Source organism: Hydra viridissima, unplaced genomic scaffold (assembly GCF_058129835.1).
Source record: "Hydra viridissima isolate aposymbiotic clone 2 unplaced genomic scaffold, HvirCarnegie_v1 scaffold_6, whole genome shotgun sequence".
Lineage (NCBI taxonomy): Eukaryota > Metazoa > Cnidaria > Hydrozoa > Anthoathecata > Hydridae > Hydra > Hydra viridissima.
Window position 1 is genome coordinate 17,487,978 of NW_028324305.1, and position 19,555 is coordinate 17,507,532.

At 28.2% G+C, this 19,555-nt stretch overlaps 1 protein-coding gene across 2 annotated transcripts; it reads right to left on the reverse strand.

Moving 5' to 3' along the window:
• Positions 1-492: 492 nt before the first annotated feature.
• On the reverse strand, positions 493-16,596 carry LOC145189885 (cullin-1-like). Of its 2 annotated transcripts, XM_090091717.1 has the most exons (23): positions 16,444-16,596; positions 15,910-16,100; positions 13,647-13,729; positions 13,445-13,521; positions 12,801-12,968; positions 12,511-12,561; positions 10,924-11,014; positions 10,630-10,793; positions 10,284-10,446; positions 8,585-8,715; positions 8,385-8,492; positions 8,031-8,137; positions 7,785-7,833; positions 7,497-7,628; positions 7,072-7,186; positions 6,706-6,782; positions 6,407-6,538; positions 6,135-6,227; positions 3,501-3,548; positions 3,220-3,290; positions 3,035-3,140; positions 2,822-2,935; positions 493-944 (listed from the first exon to the last, which is right to left on the reverse strand). In XM_090091717.1, exons 2-23 carry the CDS (start codon positions 16,041-16,043, stop codon positions 864-866), a joined length of 2,295 nt encoding a protein of 764 aa, XP_089947843.1. In that variant the 5' UTR covers positions 16,044-16,100; positions 16,444-16,596; the 3' UTR covers positions 493-863. The 2 variants fall into 2 exon arrangements, 1 of the variants encoding a protein (XP_089947843.1); XR_016453737.1 differs by lacking the exons at positions 493-944; positions 2,822-2,935; positions 3,035-3,140 and having other exon boundaries at positions 6,706-6,822; positions 6,923-7,186; positions 16,444-16,594.
• Positions 16,597-19,555: the final 2,959 nt, after the last annotated feature.

The window sequence follows — 19,555 nt, forward strand, 5'->3', positions numbered from 1 at the left end:
AATTCCTGGTTTGTAAGGAAAGGTATGAATGCAATGATTTTCCCTAACCTATTTAGAGGCACAAAGAAAAAAAAGTTAAAAATTTTTTTCTTTCATATTTTGTCAATTCATTTTTAGTTTCTTTTTAAAAATTAACACATTCTAGACAACTATTAACCTTTATAAACTTTTTTTTAAAAGGGGAAATAAATATCTTGCTATACACAACTTTTTTTAAATACCAACTGTGCTACAAAATGATGACACAGTAGTATAAAAAACTACTATGAAGTTTATGAAGCTGGTCAAGAAACTATTTCAAACAACCCAACCCAAAAACAGACTAAATTAAGGAGACTTTGATTTGAAAATTTTACATTCTAACAAAAGCCTTTGAATGCAAATAAAAAACTGTTTATAAGTTAAATAAGGTTCAGCAAAAGCAGATCAAAGATTTTCAAAAAGTTCACCAATAATTTTTTATTAAATAATTATTTAGGAAAAAAAATTGTACTTTTTGGTCAATTTATTTTAACAACTTCAATTAAAAAATAAAAAATGAAAAAGTACAACAGTTTTGAGACGAAGAAATAAGAGTTGAAGCCTTAAATTGTTCTGTTTTTTGAACAGTTGCAAAACTTTTAAAGATTTGTTTGAAAATGATCAAACTTCCCATGTAAGTGATAATAGTAAATTTTACTTCACAGCTGTGGAGAAATTTTGAAAGATTTAATATATACAAAAACATTGTGTGATTTTATGAAAAATAACTCTGGATTTCAGGCTCTCTTCTGCATACTTCCAGAAATTTGAAACAATGCCCCACCATCAGAAAAAAAGCTTTCTCTGTCCATTTTTTGGAATAATAAAAACTCAAAATGAGTTTATGCCAGGTAACTGTATGTATCTTTCTCCCCTTCTACACGCTCAAGATATTCTTTTTCAATAAGAATGTCAATACATTTCTAAAGAAAGTTTAAAAATGGCAAATTATTAGCTACATAAGTACAATTGAATATAAATGAAAAGTCAAAAAAACAAAAGCTAACAAATTTATATGCATTAAAAATACTGTTTTTTTAGTTTCAACTTTATTCCTTGTCCTAAAATTGTTAAAAGACATTCAATAGACAAAAAATCTTAACTCAAAAAGAGGCTAGCAACCATACATTTAAGATGTCTACACAAAGTTGATAAAAATCAGACCCCCTTCCCTATACACACGTCTGAATCTAAGTTCTACCTGACTTTAGAACTGCATATACATTTTATTTTATAACATAAGTGTGTTAGCCAGGGAACTAGCACACACATGTTATAAAAAATTCAATTCTTTTGATTTTGTTGAATTTTTAACAAAAAATTTGGTTAAAATATATGATATATAGTCTCCTATATTTCATAGTTTTCTCCCAGTTTTTAATCAAAATGCCGTTTCTATTGCAAATTTTTGGCTGAACACATAAATAGCATGTTCTGTTAATGACATTTATCAGAAAATTTTTTGCAGTGACATTTTTAAATTGAAATCATCAATAATATATGTAAGTAAAACAATAAGTACTTATTTTTATTGCACCTGAGCATAAAATATTCCTCTTAAATGGATTGTAATTACTCTTGCTCTCCAAAAACATGAAAAACTATTAACAATATGAAAAACAATGCAAAATCAGTTAGCAAAATTTTAGAAAATATTAGATCTCAAAAATCGGAAATAACTTTACACATAAAATGGCCAACAATATTAAAAACACATAAAATGGCCAACAATATTAAAAAAAAAAATGCTTCACCAAGAAAAACAAATCATGCTGCAGATTGATTGTCCTAGAAGAGTAAAAAAATTCTTTCATTTCATCAGCTGAAATTTGAGATAATACCAATCAATTACATGGACTTCAATCAGTAGCAGTATAACCAGAAGTTGATTAAATGAAGCTAGTTCATTTGGTGCTGTAGCTCAACCTAAGTCCCTCTTTGTTAAACTAGAACTTGAAAGCCAAGATTTGAAAAACTGTTTCAATTATAGCCAATATCATTTTGGAAAAATATTATGTGGAGCGATGAGACAAAACTTAATATATTTGGCTCTGTTAGCAAAGTTCATCCACTGAAGCAATAGTTGAATCCCAAATAAACACTTAAGAAGATGAAACATGGAGGTAGAAATATCATGGTATAGGTGGGATTTTCCTGACATGGTGTTGGACCAATTACAAAAATAGATACTAGAATGAACCAGCACATCTATATATTTCAGAGCTGTAAAAGAAGCATACATTTTGGTTTCAGTTTTAAACCAAAATGTATGCTTTTTACTGGACCAGTTGAAAGATCTTTTTGTCTCTTTGCAATAGATAGATAGATAGATAGATAGATAGATAGATAGATAGATAGATAGATAGATAGATACATACATACATATACATACTTAAATGTAAAACTAAATTTTTTTTATAACTTAAAGTCATAACTTAAAGGTCAGACATTTTCCTTCGCAGTTTTAATAAAATATAGTGGGATTTCCATGTTATGTCAGAGACCTGACCCCTCCTTTATTAGCATCTTCAAATGTCTGCAATTTGAGGTGAGGGCATAATAAATGCATGGTTGCTTATCATATTCATTACATTTATTGTATACAATTTATTACTTTTTAGCCTCTAATTATTAATGTATCTTATTGAAAAGATCTATGAAACTTTACAATCAATATATATAACTAAATTATTGTAATTGTGATATTGAGATATAAAAAAGGAGCATAAACCCAAATATGCTAGAGCTACAAAACTTTCAGAATTTAAAACAAATTAAAGGATGAGGAAAATTTCACTACCTTTATTACAGGAATTCCAGGTTTAAATCGAGTGGACAATTGAGTAAGTACTTCTGTGAGTAGATTTTGATGCTTCATGACTTTACGCATTTTCATTATTCGAACTATACATGCCTACATATATAATCTTTAAGCTATTAAAAGAAACTATAATAAAATAACATAATTAAAATAAACAAAGAAAATAAGTTAAAAGAAAAAGGAGAGACGAACCTGCACAAGTAACTTTCTATCTTCTTCAATATATTTGTGTGTTTGCTGCTGTTCTAACTTTTGCTCAGTTTTCATTGGAACATTTATATTTACACGCAGTTTTTTACTGAAAGAAACATCATTGTTAAATGTATATAGCAACAATAAACACTATAAATAAAGTAAAGGTTAAAAATATAAGTTACTTTTTATATTCTTTGTAGAGATGAATAACAGAAGAGAGAGGAAAATTTTCGTTAATGGAAGGATTACTAATCTGCAACAAAAAAAATTATCATTAAAAAAAAAAAATTCGAAAAGATGATCAAGATATACAATGAGCAATTAAATGACTAACACCAAAATTTCAAAATTTTATTAAGCAAATTTTAATTTTATTTAAAAAATAAAATTTAACAATTCACAAAGAATAAATTTTTTTATCATAATAATAAAGTCACAAAGGTAATGAAGAAAAATTACTTACCAATAAACGTATTTTTATTAATATACTTAAAACTTGCTGAAGAATATCCTAAAATCAAAAACAGAACTTCTTCATCCAATATTTTTAAATAGCAAATACACAAGTAACAAATTCTAAAAAAACATTGAATGGATAAAAAATGTGTTGTATGTATTGAAAAAAACTGCAACAAAAGAGATGTTGATAAAGCCAGTTTTATTAAACTACTAAAACCAAATTTTTAAAACTATTTTCAGTAATCAACATGCTATTGGTATAGTTGATCACTTATTTAAAAATATACTGAGATGAATTTACTAATTGTTACATTTAACTGCACAAACTTTTCTCAACAGTTAATTTATTATTTGATATTCAATACTTTTAAACAGTTGTATACTTTGCTTATAATTATCTTTTAACCACTTAACCCACACATTAGTTTCAAGTTTACTGTAACAAAAAATTATGTATTTTTTTAATTTCATATTTCAATTATACATATAAAGTTAAAAAAAAAATTTTAGGAGGTGCAATAAGTGTATTTTTCAGGACAGAGGTATATTTAAAAAGATATAATTTTTTTTTAGCATTTTTAATTTAGTTAATTAAATATATTTCTTTAAGTATTTGTACTTTAAAAAATTTAATATTTATGCATAATTAAAAGCGAAAACATATTACAGGCGTAATATTATAGTAAAAGTGGAAACATATTACAGGTGTAATATTATAGTAAAAGTGGAAACAAATTACAGGCGTAATATTATAGTAAAAGTGGAAACATATTACAGGTGTAATATTATAGTAAAAGTGAAAACATATTAAATGTGTAATATTAAAGTAAAAGTGAAAACATATTACAGGCGGAATATTATAGTAAGGGCATAAACAGTGATAAGGACAAAAAATTAGTAATTCTAATTCTCAGAAAAAAATAACATAATAAATTTGTTATGAACAGGTCAAAACAGCCTTAAAACATTTGATTAGTCCTGTACTACGATCGACCATGTAATAAGGTCAAGCACTAAACTTGCCATTAAGCTGCCCCATGTTAGATAATCCATTAAGTACTCAATTTATTTATGCAACTTATATAATAAATTTTAATATATTGGCTAAATAATTATCTGGCATTTTAGTTAAACATTAATGTTGATAACTTAATTGTATATATTCTAAATGTATATATTCACCAACATATTTATTGCAGAAAATATTTTTAATGTTAACAAAACAAAATAAAAAAAAAAGAAAAAATTCTTCTATTTCTTTCAACAGATTTCTAATGTAAAACAGTAATTTTCATTCTGATATGGTGTGTTAAAAACAGATTCAAATGTATATGAAATATAATTTTGAGATGTTCAAATAGTTCTTGGGTTTAAACCGCTAAATTATTAATACTATTATCATTTTTAAATACCAAGGTCTACTAATTCAATTTGCCAAATTGTAATTGGTTTGAGATTGCAAACAAGACGAAGTTAAAGAAGATAAGAGAATTATTTGCATTTTCTTGAACAATAGTGAAAACCAAAAGTCACCAATCAAACACTTTGAAAATAAAGAATATAAAAAGATAACAATTCCACAATACAAATGCAGATAGTGATTAAATAGAGCACTCAAAAATCTCAGACCTACAATTGCCTGTTGCTTTCTTTTATATGTCAAACAGCTGAAGAAAATCTGGAACAATTACATTTACAGCCCTAGCATTAGTGAAAATTGAATAGCCTGTAAATCGAAAATGTTGAAAACTAGTGTGGCAAATGCAAAGAAGAAATTGAGAGTCAGCTCTATAAAGAACTCCCTATTTCCAAAATATGTGAAAGAACAGACTATAAGATCACTTAGAAGATAGCTGAAGCGTTATTGCATTTAGTGGCATCAAACTAACTGTCCAGTTGATCCATTTCAAATACCAGGTAATAAAATACTGTTGATATATGTGAGGTTGATAATTTTAAACAAAGAAGGTCAATTGCAGAAGTGGTCAAATTTTCTGAACTTTGCTATAATGATAAACAAGCAAGTTTACTTCAAAGAGTGTCATCTAGTTCCATTGATAAACAAACAGAAACAGGTCACAACATTATCTTCTGGCCAGATATGGCTAGCTCAAACTATGGATGAATTGTGTGCAATTATCTAGATGAACAAAAAATAGACTCTGACTAAAGAAAGAAATATACCAGGAGTACCTAACCAAATACCAGTAGAACATTTCTAGCCATTGTGCAAGAGAAAGTACAAAGATGAACAAGAAACTAAACAATACTTGATTTTAAAAGAGTGGTTAAGAAAAGTGGTGCTAATTTGTTTATCATACTTTATAACAAAAAGCCTTTACAACCACTTTCACAAACCTTCATACAGGTTTACAAAGGTGGTTGTAAAAGCATTTTTTTTATAGTTCCAGTTTTATTTACTTTTAAACATCATCAAACTAAATCTTGATCATAACCTTCAAAAGTAAATCTTTGAAACATACTTAAAGAAGAGAAACTTTTAAAGAAAATAAAAGAGCTAATAAAAGAACAAAGTGCTTGGATTGTCAAAAAAAAAAAAAAAAAAAAAAAAGTTAAAGCAAAACATTTTGAGAGCCTTAATTCTAATTGAAAAAAAACTCAATATTTAAAAGTATACCATATTTATTTGAGTGTGTTCTTGTATCTGTTCGACAGTATAACTGTCCTCACTATTGTACATTAACAATACTGCCATTTGATGTGTTGATGCCTACACAAATAAAGAAAAATAAGATTAATAATAAGTAAACAAATAGTGTCATTATGTTGGTAACTTTTCCGCTATGATTTAATTACAAAACTCTGTTTTTCTGTAATAATTTTGCCTTTTCCATATTGTTAATTTTCATCAGTCATCAAAAATCGCAAAAAAAAAAATGCAAAAAACACCTGTAATGTATATCTGTTTTTAAAGCAATTAGTTACAAGTTCCCCTTTTGACAGTTGATAGAGCCAATGCAATTTGCGACCACTGTGTTTATCACTATAAAATGCTGCAAATCGTTGTAAGCATCTTTCCAACTAGAAACAAGATGTAGATTCCAATAACAAATAATAGATTTGAAGGTTCTGCTGTAGTTTCAGTCATAATAAATTTTAAAAACACTCTTTTTCATTTATTATTTTGAACAACTGGCTCAAAATGATAAATGAAAAAAGAAACCGACCTTGGTTCAAATCAAACTAACCTCTGGAGGTAATGTAAATACAGGAGATTGTTGAAAAGGCCAAGCACCTGAAGATAGCACTTGGATACTGAAATCAACTGAAACAAAATTAAAAACGAAACAATTAAATATTTCTACCTGTCCTGTTAAATTATATTTCTACCTGTCCTGTTAAATTATATTTCTACCTGTCCTGTTAAATTATATTTCTACCTGTCCTGTTAAATTATATTTCTACCTGTCCTGTTAAATTATATTTCTACCTGTCCTGTTAAATTATATTGCAATATAATTTAACAGGACAGAGCAAGAATATCATTAAACGAGTAGAGAGAAAAAAGAAAAAAAAAAGGTATATTTAATTTTGTTTCTTTATGTTTGTTTTACCTTCAGCTTCTTGATTTGTAATTTGCTCCTTAAAGTTATTGTTTAAATTTTTACTAACAATCATATCTTGAAACATTCGATGAAGTTTGTTGGTGTATTCATAGCCACACATTTCCTATGTAGAAGTTATATGCAAAAAAGGATTAATAACAATTACCAAATTCTTTCATTAACAACACATTTGTACATACTAAATAAACATTACATACATATATAATGTGTATGTTACTTTAACATCAGTAAAGTAAAATACACATAGAGTACTTATTTTGGTCTTGTATTTCTGCATTACCTGTAGAAGAATCTTTTTAAATTTAAAGAGTGGAAAAAAAGCCATACTGATGTTAGCTTTATTTGCAGTTTTTTAAAAGATTTCATTTTAGACATTAGAAGATTTAAAAAAATAAAAGTGCAAAAAACATTACCCTTAACTTTGAAATAATTGTCTCTTCTGCATCATCAGAAGCAGAATTTTGTTGAACCAAACGTTTTGCAAACATTTTTGAATAAAACTTTTGAAAAACGTCTTTATCTTCAACATACTTAAAGATCACCATCTGAAAGAGAAAAGAACAAGAGTTTAATTTTGGCCCTAACTTCTTTCTTATCAAAAACATAGTGATTGTAACTTTTATTTTAAAAAAATCTAAATTTCAAAAAAAGTTATGTAAAATATTGATTTTATTTTTTAAAAAAAAGCCTACTCAACTTACAATAGAATTAAGAATATCTTCTAGTTCTGCCTCTTCTGGATTCTTGGCACTAAATTTTAACAAAAATTACTAATAAAACTTTCCATTAAATTATGACCATGCTAAATTGTTTTAACTAATGACCATGATAAATTGTTTTAATTAATGACCATAGTAAATTATTTTAACTCATGACCATAATAAAATATATTAACTCTTGACCATAACAGAATATTGGCATTTTAAGTTAAATAAGAATTGATCTACCTTTTCTTGAGCAGTGAATCACAGTAGCGAGCTAAAAGCTCTGGAGATTTTGATGAATTTCCTGCTGCTTTGGTGACTGAGTTTGTATTTACAAATCTCCCACAAGCCTAAACATTACTCAATACCAGCACAAAGATTTATGTAATTAGTTACTAATGTTAATTACTTTTTGTTTTGTTCATTTTAGGTTTTAATAAGATTTTTATGGTTTAACAAGTTTCATTATTTTACTTACCCTGTTAATAAAAATTCCCTTTTACCCACTATTCAATTATGTGCCATGCTTAATATTACAGTACAACCCAAATTTCATGTTTAGAGAATTGTATAAAAAATAATTTAAAAAAAAAGTACTTTATCAAGTGCTGCAACAAAGCCATTGTCATTACTAAATGCAGATACCACCAAAGCATAATATTTGCGATGGACACCAAGCATTGTAGTCACATATACCTTTGGATCCTAAAAAAAAACTTAGATTAAAGAAAAAATCCTAACAGCTAGAAGAATATTGTCTTTAAAATTTGAAAGTAAAAGGATTTTTAAAAAATTACATTAAGGGCAGCTTCACCACATTTTTCTATAGCATTTAAACCTTGTGTGTGTATGTGCTGTTCTAGGAGTTGCTTCAAAGTTATCAAAGCATCTGGTACACGAGAAACCAGATTGTACATTCTTCCCAAGTCTATAAAAAATTGTGAATTAAGTCCAAATACCAAAATAGAATTTTATATAATTGCAAAATGAAAGTTGTGATAATTTTATGCATCAATAACTTAGAGCTAATTAACAATAATTAAACAATTTAAAATTTTTTTCGAGAAAAGTAACCAGATATAAACCAAAAATTAGGAGTGTAAAAAATTTTTGTCAGCCAAGCAAAATGTATCCTAACAATTGTAGTAGTTGTGAAATGGAAGTTTCAGCCCAGTGCTGACATTTTTTTCAGAATTAACTCTACTCAATCACCCATTCACAGCAGTGTTGAGATTTTTAATACTTTATTCAAACCTGGTGGGCTGCTTGCACTAAGGTTGGGAGAAATTTGAGTGCAGTTATCACTATTATTAGTTTCAATGTTAAAAAACTTTCCAGTGTTATTTGCAGGGGGTGGTGCAAGAGTAGGCTGCAACAACATCCCAACAATGGTGGATGGGCTGGCTACTGACAGTTGTTATAAGCTGTGCAAAACTGGTATTTTGGGGTCAAACTCCTTTTATTTCTTTACAAGTGTAAAGGAAACAAATGAATGGGAGTACAGCAAGAATTATTAATTGCCAATAGCGTGCCTATCAGGCATTGATGGATTGTGTGTCACTGCAGAAGTTTTAATGGCATCAGAGAACTTTTTTCCTGTCAGCCAATCAATTGCCATATGCAAAATATAATGTAAAAAATAATATGAGAGCAAAACACATGATAAATAATCTGGAAAAAACACAAAGAAGCTAAATGGTTGAATAGTAGGCTGAGTGTATTGAAAAAGGGAGAACTGGAGGGGATTATGCTGCATGTGCTAACTATGCCATGCCTGCTATTGGTTCAAAGAGGTAAACCTTTTAGTTTGTTCTAACAGAACTCAGCTACTGAACTGTCTCCATTAAAACAACCAATAACAAGCAGTGAATTTAAAAGGTAAAGTATTACTCAAAAGCCATTGATAAATTAACAGACATTTAACAAACACATCACTAAATATTTATTTATAGCATTGACGATAGTTATAGAATTACTAAAGAATTATTAGAGATTGATCCAATGCATGGTAGGACAACTGGAAATGATGAAAAACTTGTTGTCAAAGAATTTCAAAGAAAAGATATTTTAATTGGAAAACATTGCAATTTACTTTGGCAGACGTTGTTCCTACATTTTAAACTAAAATTAAACTTGTTGGAGCATTTGAGAAATAGTTTAGCCATTTTCCTAGGAAGTGAATTTTCGTATTGCTTTAAAATTCTTAAAAAGTCAGCTGAACACAGATTTAGAATATCAATTTTTTTGAATCTTTAAAAGGTGTTACAGTTATACCAGACTGATAGACACTTGCAATGTGGTGATATGCTCAAAGAAACTAATAAAAGCAAACAACTATTAAACTTTTATCAACACCAGAAAAGAAACTCAAGAAGCTCTATGAAAATTGTAAATCAAAAACAAAAGCAAACTATGTAAGCCTTTTTCAATAAAAACTATTTTAGAGGGACACTAAACAATATAGAAAAGAATACCAAATTTAAGAAAATTTGCTACCTTCATCTTTGTCATCACACAATAGGTGACGGAATTCTCCATAAAGAGTTTCCAAATGCTTTTTTATAAGAACATGTTCACACTTTCTTGCAAGTTCAATCTGAGTGCTCTCATGCAAATACACAAAAACACGACGCCTCTCTTCATTTAAACGAATCTCAGCCTATAAAAAAAAAAAAGTATTTATAGTATTGATTGACAAAATACTTTCTTGAACCACAAAATGTTGAAAAATATTATACAGATGTGTAATATTTTATTTGGAGTGATTATTATTTACCTCTCATATCTTTAACAAGACACAAAGAGATGACATCATATTTAAAATTGTGTTTTATTTACATACTTTTTTCATATACTCAGTCACAGGATTATGAGTTAAGAATGCTTCACTTTCTGCTGTGTAATATTGCTCTGTATCTTGTAAAAAGATAGATTCAAACTGTTTGCGATAGACAGTGAGATTGGGACCTGTAGTGCGACTATCCTCTTCATTTATGCCCAAATGAACTGAATTAGATAAAAACACAAACTTAAATGAAACAAAATTTTACACTTGCACATCCATTAAAAAACCTCCTAACTACCAGTAGAGCAATACTCTCCATTTATTAGCTATATAACTTATTAACAAATTTACCATAACTATCAATTACACCAGATATTAAACTGGTATTTATAGTGTCACCATTTCTCTCCCTTCGTATCAACTCAAGAACAGCATAAGTTACCTAAGTCAGAATAATAGTAAAAAAGTTACTCAACTTTCAATAAATATTATTTCTTTTTTACAGTATCATAATCAGCTCAGAAAAGAAGTTCTGGTCATTATTGATTATTGTCTAGTACAAATTATCAAATATTTACTTTATTTTCAAACTTATATTAGCAGCAAAAAATATTAGGAAGGTTGACCTTTATTTAATAAATTCATTCCTGTGAAAAAATCTTTTTTTAAATATTCTAATAGATAAATTTAATTATATTTTAAGAAATTTTTGTAATTCCTTTTTTAAAAAACACGACTTTTAAACACATTAAGGTCAGCCAAGCTTTTTTATAATTACTTATCACTGTTACTTATCACCTCCTCAATTGTGTTATATTTTCACTTAAATATGACTAAAAGTCAATGTAAATGTAATAAGCCTGTCAAATCTCACCAATAGTAGTATTACAGTCAATTAATTTTCTGATAAGATCTCTAATTTAACAAGGACTCTTGGTCTCTTAACTTAATAGCCTAACTGAGTTATCTAGAATCTCAACTAATTTTACTATTTCTTTGAAGATATCTTTTAGCAATTAAAGTACATCAGTATCAATAGAAATATCACTTTCTTGCTGGAAATGATCAAGCAAAAAATAAGGTGGTTCAAGCCACTTTATTTCTTGCTTGATCATTTCCTTTACGCATATAACTTTAACCTTTTATTCTGCTCTAAAGCAGAAACCTTTAATCATTTGTATAGATTTATTCAGCCATAAAAGCCCTTTTAGTAAGGTTATAGACTCATCTTTTTTGGTTAAAACATCTTTTTTTTTTCTATTCATTCGCTTAGATTGAAAATTGTCTAATTTTACTACTTCATAGATAACCTTTAAAGCATTATTTCGGACAATAAATTTAGTTTTTTCTAAAACTAAATGCATTTCCCCTTAAAGCAGAATAAGGTACTTTTGCAGATGATCTAAATAGAGTACTGCTTGATCTTATTTTAGATTACAACTGTTCACTAGGAAGATATTAAATTTATGAACCTTCTCATATTCGTTTGTTAGTTATTAGTGCTCATTGTGCTCACTGTGTTAACATACACATAATGTTAGCCTTTAAAAAATTTCTCCCACATGTTGGATGTCAAAAATCAAAACATTCCATGTAAGTGAAAAAAGTCCACTGTGCAGGAGCTTCTACTTTGCTACTACTTAAATAAAACTTTAGTTTTATCTAAGTAATAGCAAAGAGCCTCTACTTTGCTAATACTTTGCTACTACTTTGCTACTACTTAGATAAAACTAAAGTTTAAACAGAAATGAAGAATAATCAAGCTTTTTTAACAACTATCAAAAAAATTTAATATTCTTCATTTCTATTAATCCTAGATTTATTCATTTAAGACTACAAAAATATAGCAGAAACTCTTTTACAAAAGTAAAACATTTGTAAGGGAAAAACCATATACATACTTTAAAATTTAAGAAAGCATAACAAAGACCATATTACCCTTGTATCAAGTCCTTTGAATAATACATCTCGCCATGTCACCAATGCTAACTAAAATGTCATTATGTCATTATATATAAATACACATACACACACACACACACACACACACACACACACACACACACACACACACACACACACACACACATATATATATATACACACACACACATTTCTTAAAAATTCAATTTTAAATTTAGCTATTTATTAGTTTATTAGAACTATATAGCAATATACTTTTTTCATAAAAAGTATATAATATTTATCAAAAGTTAAGCATATCTTACATTGTATATTTCATAAACATCTTTTCTCCCTTCTCCACACTCTCTTCGAATCCAGTGCCTATTTAAATAGGCACATATACCATGAAGAACCTTTGAAGAGAACTTGTATCCTTCCCACTGTTGTGTGTAAAATGTAAGAACTGATTCATCCATAAAATCAGCACCTGCCTAAAATAAGTCATTAATGAAATAGTTAGAGTTATAGATAGAGAATGGTTAGTTAATGAGGGAAATTAATTTAAAAACTATTAAATAAACAAATGTATGTTATAAAACAAACAAATGTATGTAATAAAACACACTAATTTATGTAATAAAACACACCAATTTATGTAATAAAACACACCAATTTATGTAATAAAACACACCAATTTATGTAATAAAACCAACTAATGTATTTAATAAGACTAACAAACAAATGCATTAGTGCAATGCAAATGAATTAGTTTTTAGAAAAGGAAAAACTCTTAAGTTCAGTCATCAAACAACAAAATTGTTCAACTTCTATTAGAAAAAAAAAAGAAGCCATACATTGATAACTCCTAAACAATTTATAGTTTGTAAAAAAAAAAGCTGCATACAAATTGTTTCTTTATAAATTTGGGATTATTTTAAAACTTATTCTGTGATTTAAAAACTGTTACCCGCAAAAGATTACTCAAATAATTATTCAAAAAATCTTTCAGTCGTTTGTAAAGTTCATAACCAACAAGTTGTGCACCTGAAAGATGAAGATGTTGAAATGTATTCTCTATTACAATCAGATAATAAAACCTTATTTATGTTAAATGTTTTTTATGTTAAACAATAAAAAAATGTATATATCAATGAATGTAATAACTATACCCCCTGAATTTGGTGGTTTTTTTTTAGAAACTTTGTTATTTGAGCTTGGATTTTGGACATTCGTGCAATAATTGTACACATGACTTTAGATTTAAAAAGTTAAAAAAAACAGTGGAAGTAAGGAAATTATAACTTTTTTATACATAACTATAATTAATACAATAAGTTACAATGACAACTCTTTACAATCATTCTGTAATGATTATTTAGTTCTTAATGCAGTATATACTGCAATACAAGATATCTAGTTAAAATAACTACTTTTTTTCTCTAAATCTTAATTTTATATATATGAAATTTGTCATTTATTAAATTATGACTTTCTTAAAGCATAGGACTTAGTAAGGTCAAACCACGGTAACAACTAATTGTATCAAATTTCACATAATATTATCTATTTAATTCAAACTTGCCAAAAACACTTCTACCTGGTAACTACTAAAACTATTCTTTGTTCTTTAGTATTGGTATAGTCTCAAATTTGTGAAATAAGACACGTGAAATGAGTGTATATATAATAATGATCATTTTCATAAAATCTTCCATATAAGTAATAAAGGTAATGAAAGCATTTTACAGAGATTGACTAACTATCAGCACAATGCAATATTTATTAATTGGTCACCACACCAGACCAACTTGGAGCATCTAACTTGAACAGATTCAATGGCTTGTTGCACCCCTAACGCAAAACTATCGCTACTCAAAACTTGTCATAAATCTGTTTATTCATGAATTGGCTAATATTTATCATTAGCTTTACTGTGCAAGACTATCAACTCTCAGCAGACTATTGATGTCAATAATACCCTGTAAGTTTACATGCTTGAAACATTTTAATTTGATGGCTAGTAATGTCTTTACTGTCTGTTAGGGCAATAAACAAGGCTCCAGATTTTAGGACTCTTAACCTGAATCTTGAATTATGGAAACTTGCTAAAATGTTAATCAATCAATTTTAAAGCAAAAAGTTCTAAGACAATTCTAAAACCACTTTCTCAAATCTAGAAAACCTCAGTATGACAAATGAAGACAATGCTTTGACTCCATCTCTCCTATTATATCTGATGGCAAGTTTTTTCAACTTGTGTTTTGAAATAAACCTTCTTGAAGATTACAAAAAAAAAAAAAGCTTCAATAATCTTTGTCATAAGCGCTATTAAAGCAAGCAGAGAAATTGAGACAGAGATTATTGATTATGCTTTTTTTCCCAAAAAATATTTAAATTTATGCTCACAACCAAAGAACTTCATGGAGTATTGTAAATTTACTGAGTTGTTAAGCAGCACATAACCAAAGATAGGTTAACGCAAGGATCTCCTCACATCATAGACAGTAAAACAACTTTAATTACAAGTTAAATAAATTATCAGTAATGTAAACATCCTTTTTTAAAAAATTATCTTTTATTTTGATAACTTAAATTGAAAATGCATAAAAAGGTGAACTCAACTATTTTTTATTAATTTATTTTAAAAAGCTAAATCTAAAAACCACTCTTAAAAGACAACTAAATTAAATTTATTTGTTATAATAAGTTAAAATTTCAGTTAGTGTTAAAATTAATCTTTCTAGTTTTAAAATTTGCTTGTTTAGTTTCAAAGAGAACATGTTTAGATTCTTTTTTAAATCAAAGTTTTTGAAACTGACATAAGTTAAAACAATTTTCAAAATTCATTAAAACTCCATCACTCTAAAAGATATTAGCTAAAATATTAGCTTTTATAAAGACACCAGGAAAAGGTCAATAATTCCAATACTGACTAAAATAATCTTAAGACTGCTATTTTCATAGCTGCAAATTTCTTTAAAATGAAACAAACAAAAAAACAAACAAGTATTACTTTTATTATTATATAGTTTTTTTATGTAAAGAGAATATTTTTCCAGTAAAAAGTAATAGTAATAATAATAATTTTTAGGAAAAACCATTTTAAAGTTAAACAATCTCAATTTAAGAAATTTCTAATAGCAAATTGTTAAAGTTATTTAAAAGAAACACTATGACTCCTTATTCCTAAAAGAATAGCTTGAAACTTTAATTAATTCGGCTGTAAACAGCCACAATAAACTCAATATACAAATTTTACTAGTTTCTACTATCATAAATGGAAATCCAACTAGTTTGTATCACTGCTTGCTCCTAATGACCAGGATAAAGTAATATAAAAAGTATGAAATATACAAAGTTTTTAAACTACAAACAAAACATCTATGCTAACAAAAAAATAAATATATAAAAATATAGCATCAGAGAAGATACGTGTAAAGTTGCATGTAACGAGGTTTTGACATATTTTGTTTTAAATAAATTTGTTGTATTCCTTCTTTTAAATCATCCCATATCTGTTCAAGATTTGTAGCTTTTGATGTTCTTGATGAACCAGATGAAGACATATTAAAAATATTTATTAAACTCAAGTTTAACAAATATTTTTAACTTAACTTTGAACTCTAGTAAAATTATTAAAGTTAACAGGTATAAAGAAAATACAATTGTATAACACAGACACAAATAGGCACACATAAGTGTCAATCTTGGTATAAATTGATATGTTTAAAATAAAATCATCACATATGTTTTCATATATCAAATATATGTATAGATTTTAGCTTATAGTTACATATCTCAGGTTTACCTAACTATTAATTTTTTTCTTTTTTTATTATTATCATTATTTGGCTAGGTACATAAATGTAAATATAAGCTAGGTAATGATTGTAATTAAGTAGGTATAGACACGGATACCTATATACAGGTACGTAGATGTAATTAAGTAGGTAAAAACACGGATACCTATATACAGCAAACATTAGTAACAACTATTAGCACATTCTTGTAATAACATTATAAAAGCTTGCTGCATGTTTTTATTAAGCATAATACCATTGTAAATAATAGTCTCGTAATCGTATATACTGGAAATTGTCGCAAAATTTTACTGAACAGAAAAAAGGGCGCCGCGTCCAAAAAAAAAAATTATAGGGGAGGGGGTTTACCCCAACCCCAACCCCCCTCCATTAATTGGGTACCTGCAGAAATTTGATTTATTGAATGAAAAATATGTTAATTAGCTCTTTCATAACTTTTTATTCTAGTGAAATTCCGTTCAGAAAAAGTACTTTTTACAATGACGATTAAGTAAATTACCTAAAGAATACACGAATTTGGTTTTTTTTATTTTTATTAGTACCAATTGCTGTATTCTTTGAAGAGATTAACTATATCTCTTAGGAAATAAATATCTTTTTTTGATATAGGAGAATCTGCAAAACCAACAATTCTTAAAAATAGTAATATAGTGGGGTTCCAGCGCAGTAGAACTTTCGTCTCTGATATCGATAGAAAGTTTCTTATCGCTTACATCTCGCAGGCGCAGCGAGCGAACCTGTATTTATTTCGAGTGGGCGACCATGACCCATCGGGCTATGATATCAGTAGAGGACAATAATGCAACGCAGACTCACCAAGTGCTGATGTGAGCATATGCCGCGTGTGTGCATTTTTTCTATTGATTATTTGTTACGATTCATGTAATTCACTTAGGAAAATATCCATCACTAAACCCACAGGACGCTTTTGAAAGTTAAATTAACCATAAGCAACATCAATTACACGGGCCAACAAAAAAAATAGATTTTAGATTGAGAAAATGAGTTTCCCATATTCAGCATATTCAAATGTGAAAAAGTGGTGGGTAATGCGTTCTTTTTATTACTATTTTCGAACTCAGCACACTCAAAAAAACATAAGAATCAGACAGTATTTTAAGGCCATAAAAAACAATTTCGCACTCCAGATAAACATACTCAAACACACGCACCAGTACGAACGAAAACAAATTTACACAACCAGCTGTTTTTTTTTTGATTTTTTTTTATTCTTTAAAATCAGCCTCAGGCGAAGCCTCCTCACATTGTTCAATGGGCTAAGGTGCTGGATTTGCCGTTACCTTCTTTCATTTACATCTGCACAGCTTTTCAATGTTTTCACTATCTAATACCATTTATGTTCCTTTGTCATAGCATCGTTTTCACTGAATTTCTCATCTTTACTTCATCATTATTACTTACATATGTTAGTACAAATCCATCATTCTCACAGTCACTCTCATCTAATTCAAACAGTTCTAAATCAAACTCAGATGTTACTAAAAAAAAATTTTTTTGTTTCTTCTTAATTTTAAGGAGCTTTTCTTTCTCTTACATTATGCTTTATTAATGCTTTACAATTTTTGAAATAAAAAAAAAAAAAATCATAACGGTATAAATAAAAATGAAGCACAAAGCATAATTAGTAAATAATTGTCAAAATATTCTTCTTATTTTTGTTCGAGTTTTGACCCTTGAGGCATAAAGTTATCATACAGTAATTATAGTCAAAATTAATTATAAGTAAGTATAAGCCAAATTATGTATCGTAAAACATAATAATTTATTAGATTTACCGGAGTAATAATATAAAAAGTTTGTCTACAATCGATAAGTAAAAGATAAACTAAGAAAGATTTCTAAAAGAATAGATGACCTCTAATAAGGGTAAAGGTAATATTACAACTTCGATACGGTGCACAATAAAATCATTAAAAGTAATTTTACGGCGGTACTTAAAAGTTTGGGACTCCTTATCAAGAGCTCTGATGAGTTTTTTCATAAGGCCTAGTTTTAAGTGGAGCAGAGGAAATAGTACTTTAATGAGGTCCAACAATGGCTCCCATTTGACGTAATTGTTCCCCAAACTGTCCACTGTGGCTAGTCCCGCTTGAGGTAGTGTACCTCTGTATCCCTGATGTCCCAAAGGAAAAGATAACAAGATTAGCAACTATTTTGAAGTCTCCAATGACCTCCCAACAGTACTTTCCATTTTTCAAGGTATTTAACAAGATCTTAACACTCTTGTATTCCTCATGCTTGAGTCTTCTGCGGCTGAAAATTCAGCCACTTATAGACTAAAAATTGCTTCTGCGGCTGAAAATTAACGCATGCGCAAAGTTACATCGAGATGACAAATAAATGATAACATCAAAAAAAAATTAAATGCGCATAATGAATGTATTAATTTTGATGTAAATAATTTATGAAAAGTTTTACAACATGTTGTTTATGTGATTAATTGCTATTTTTGACCTTGTTAACAACTCTGATTTTATCTCCCATTTTTATTGTGGAGAATTTATTATTTAAATTATTTACAGTTTATATTGATAAATTTGAGTACTTGCGCATGCGTTAATTTTCAGCCGCAGAAGCAATTTTTAGTCTATAAGTGGCTGAATTTTCAGCCGCAGAAGATTTAATCATTCCTCATTGAGTTGGACAGAGTGAGCGAGGGGGAGATATGGATACTTATTCCCATCATGAAGCAGCACTGTTTTGAAGCTTCTACATGAGCTGTCAATAAAGAGCCGCCACTCATTGGGGTTTAGAGTAATTCAATTGCCTCAAACAAACTGGTCACATTGTGGTCAAAGCAAAGCTCATCTTGATAAATGACAAAGCTTAAAAAACGCTGGTGACGCCTTCTCAAACCTGATATGTGCACAATTTTATTTAATAAATTCCAATGCTTGAAGTTTCAACCTTAGAAGCTCGCCATTTGACTTTATAAGACAAAGATCTCTTATAAAGTCATTAGTGTCTTCTTGGTTGAGGTAGCATAAATTTCTCTGTTCAGCTACATCTCTGAAATCTGAGTCAGTGTCTTCATCTCCTTCTGAACTATTTTAATTTTGTAAGGAGATGATAAGTTAGTTTCAAAACATCGCTGACCAGTTTTAAAAAAGTCAAAGTTTAAAGAGAATAATCATAATTTTTTTAGTTTTCTAAATGAAAGGAAATAGAAAACAACATTTACTGACCAAAGACAGAAAAAAGTCAAAATTTTGTTACGCTGTGTAATTGGCACAAAG

Coding starts and splice junctions, on each gene's coding strand:
- LOC145189885 (XM_090091717.1), bottom strand. CDS start 16,043: ATGTCTTCATCTGGTTCATCAAGAACATCAAAAGCTACAAATCTTGAA. Junction 6,783..7,071: donor TACAAATCAAGAAGCTGAAG/GTAAAACAAACA, acceptor ATTTTGTTTCAG/TTGATTTCAGTATCCAAGTG. Junction 3,549..6,134: donor AACACACTCAAATAAATATG/GTATACTTTTAA, acceptor TTTTGATTTTAG/GATATTCTTCAGCAAGTTTT.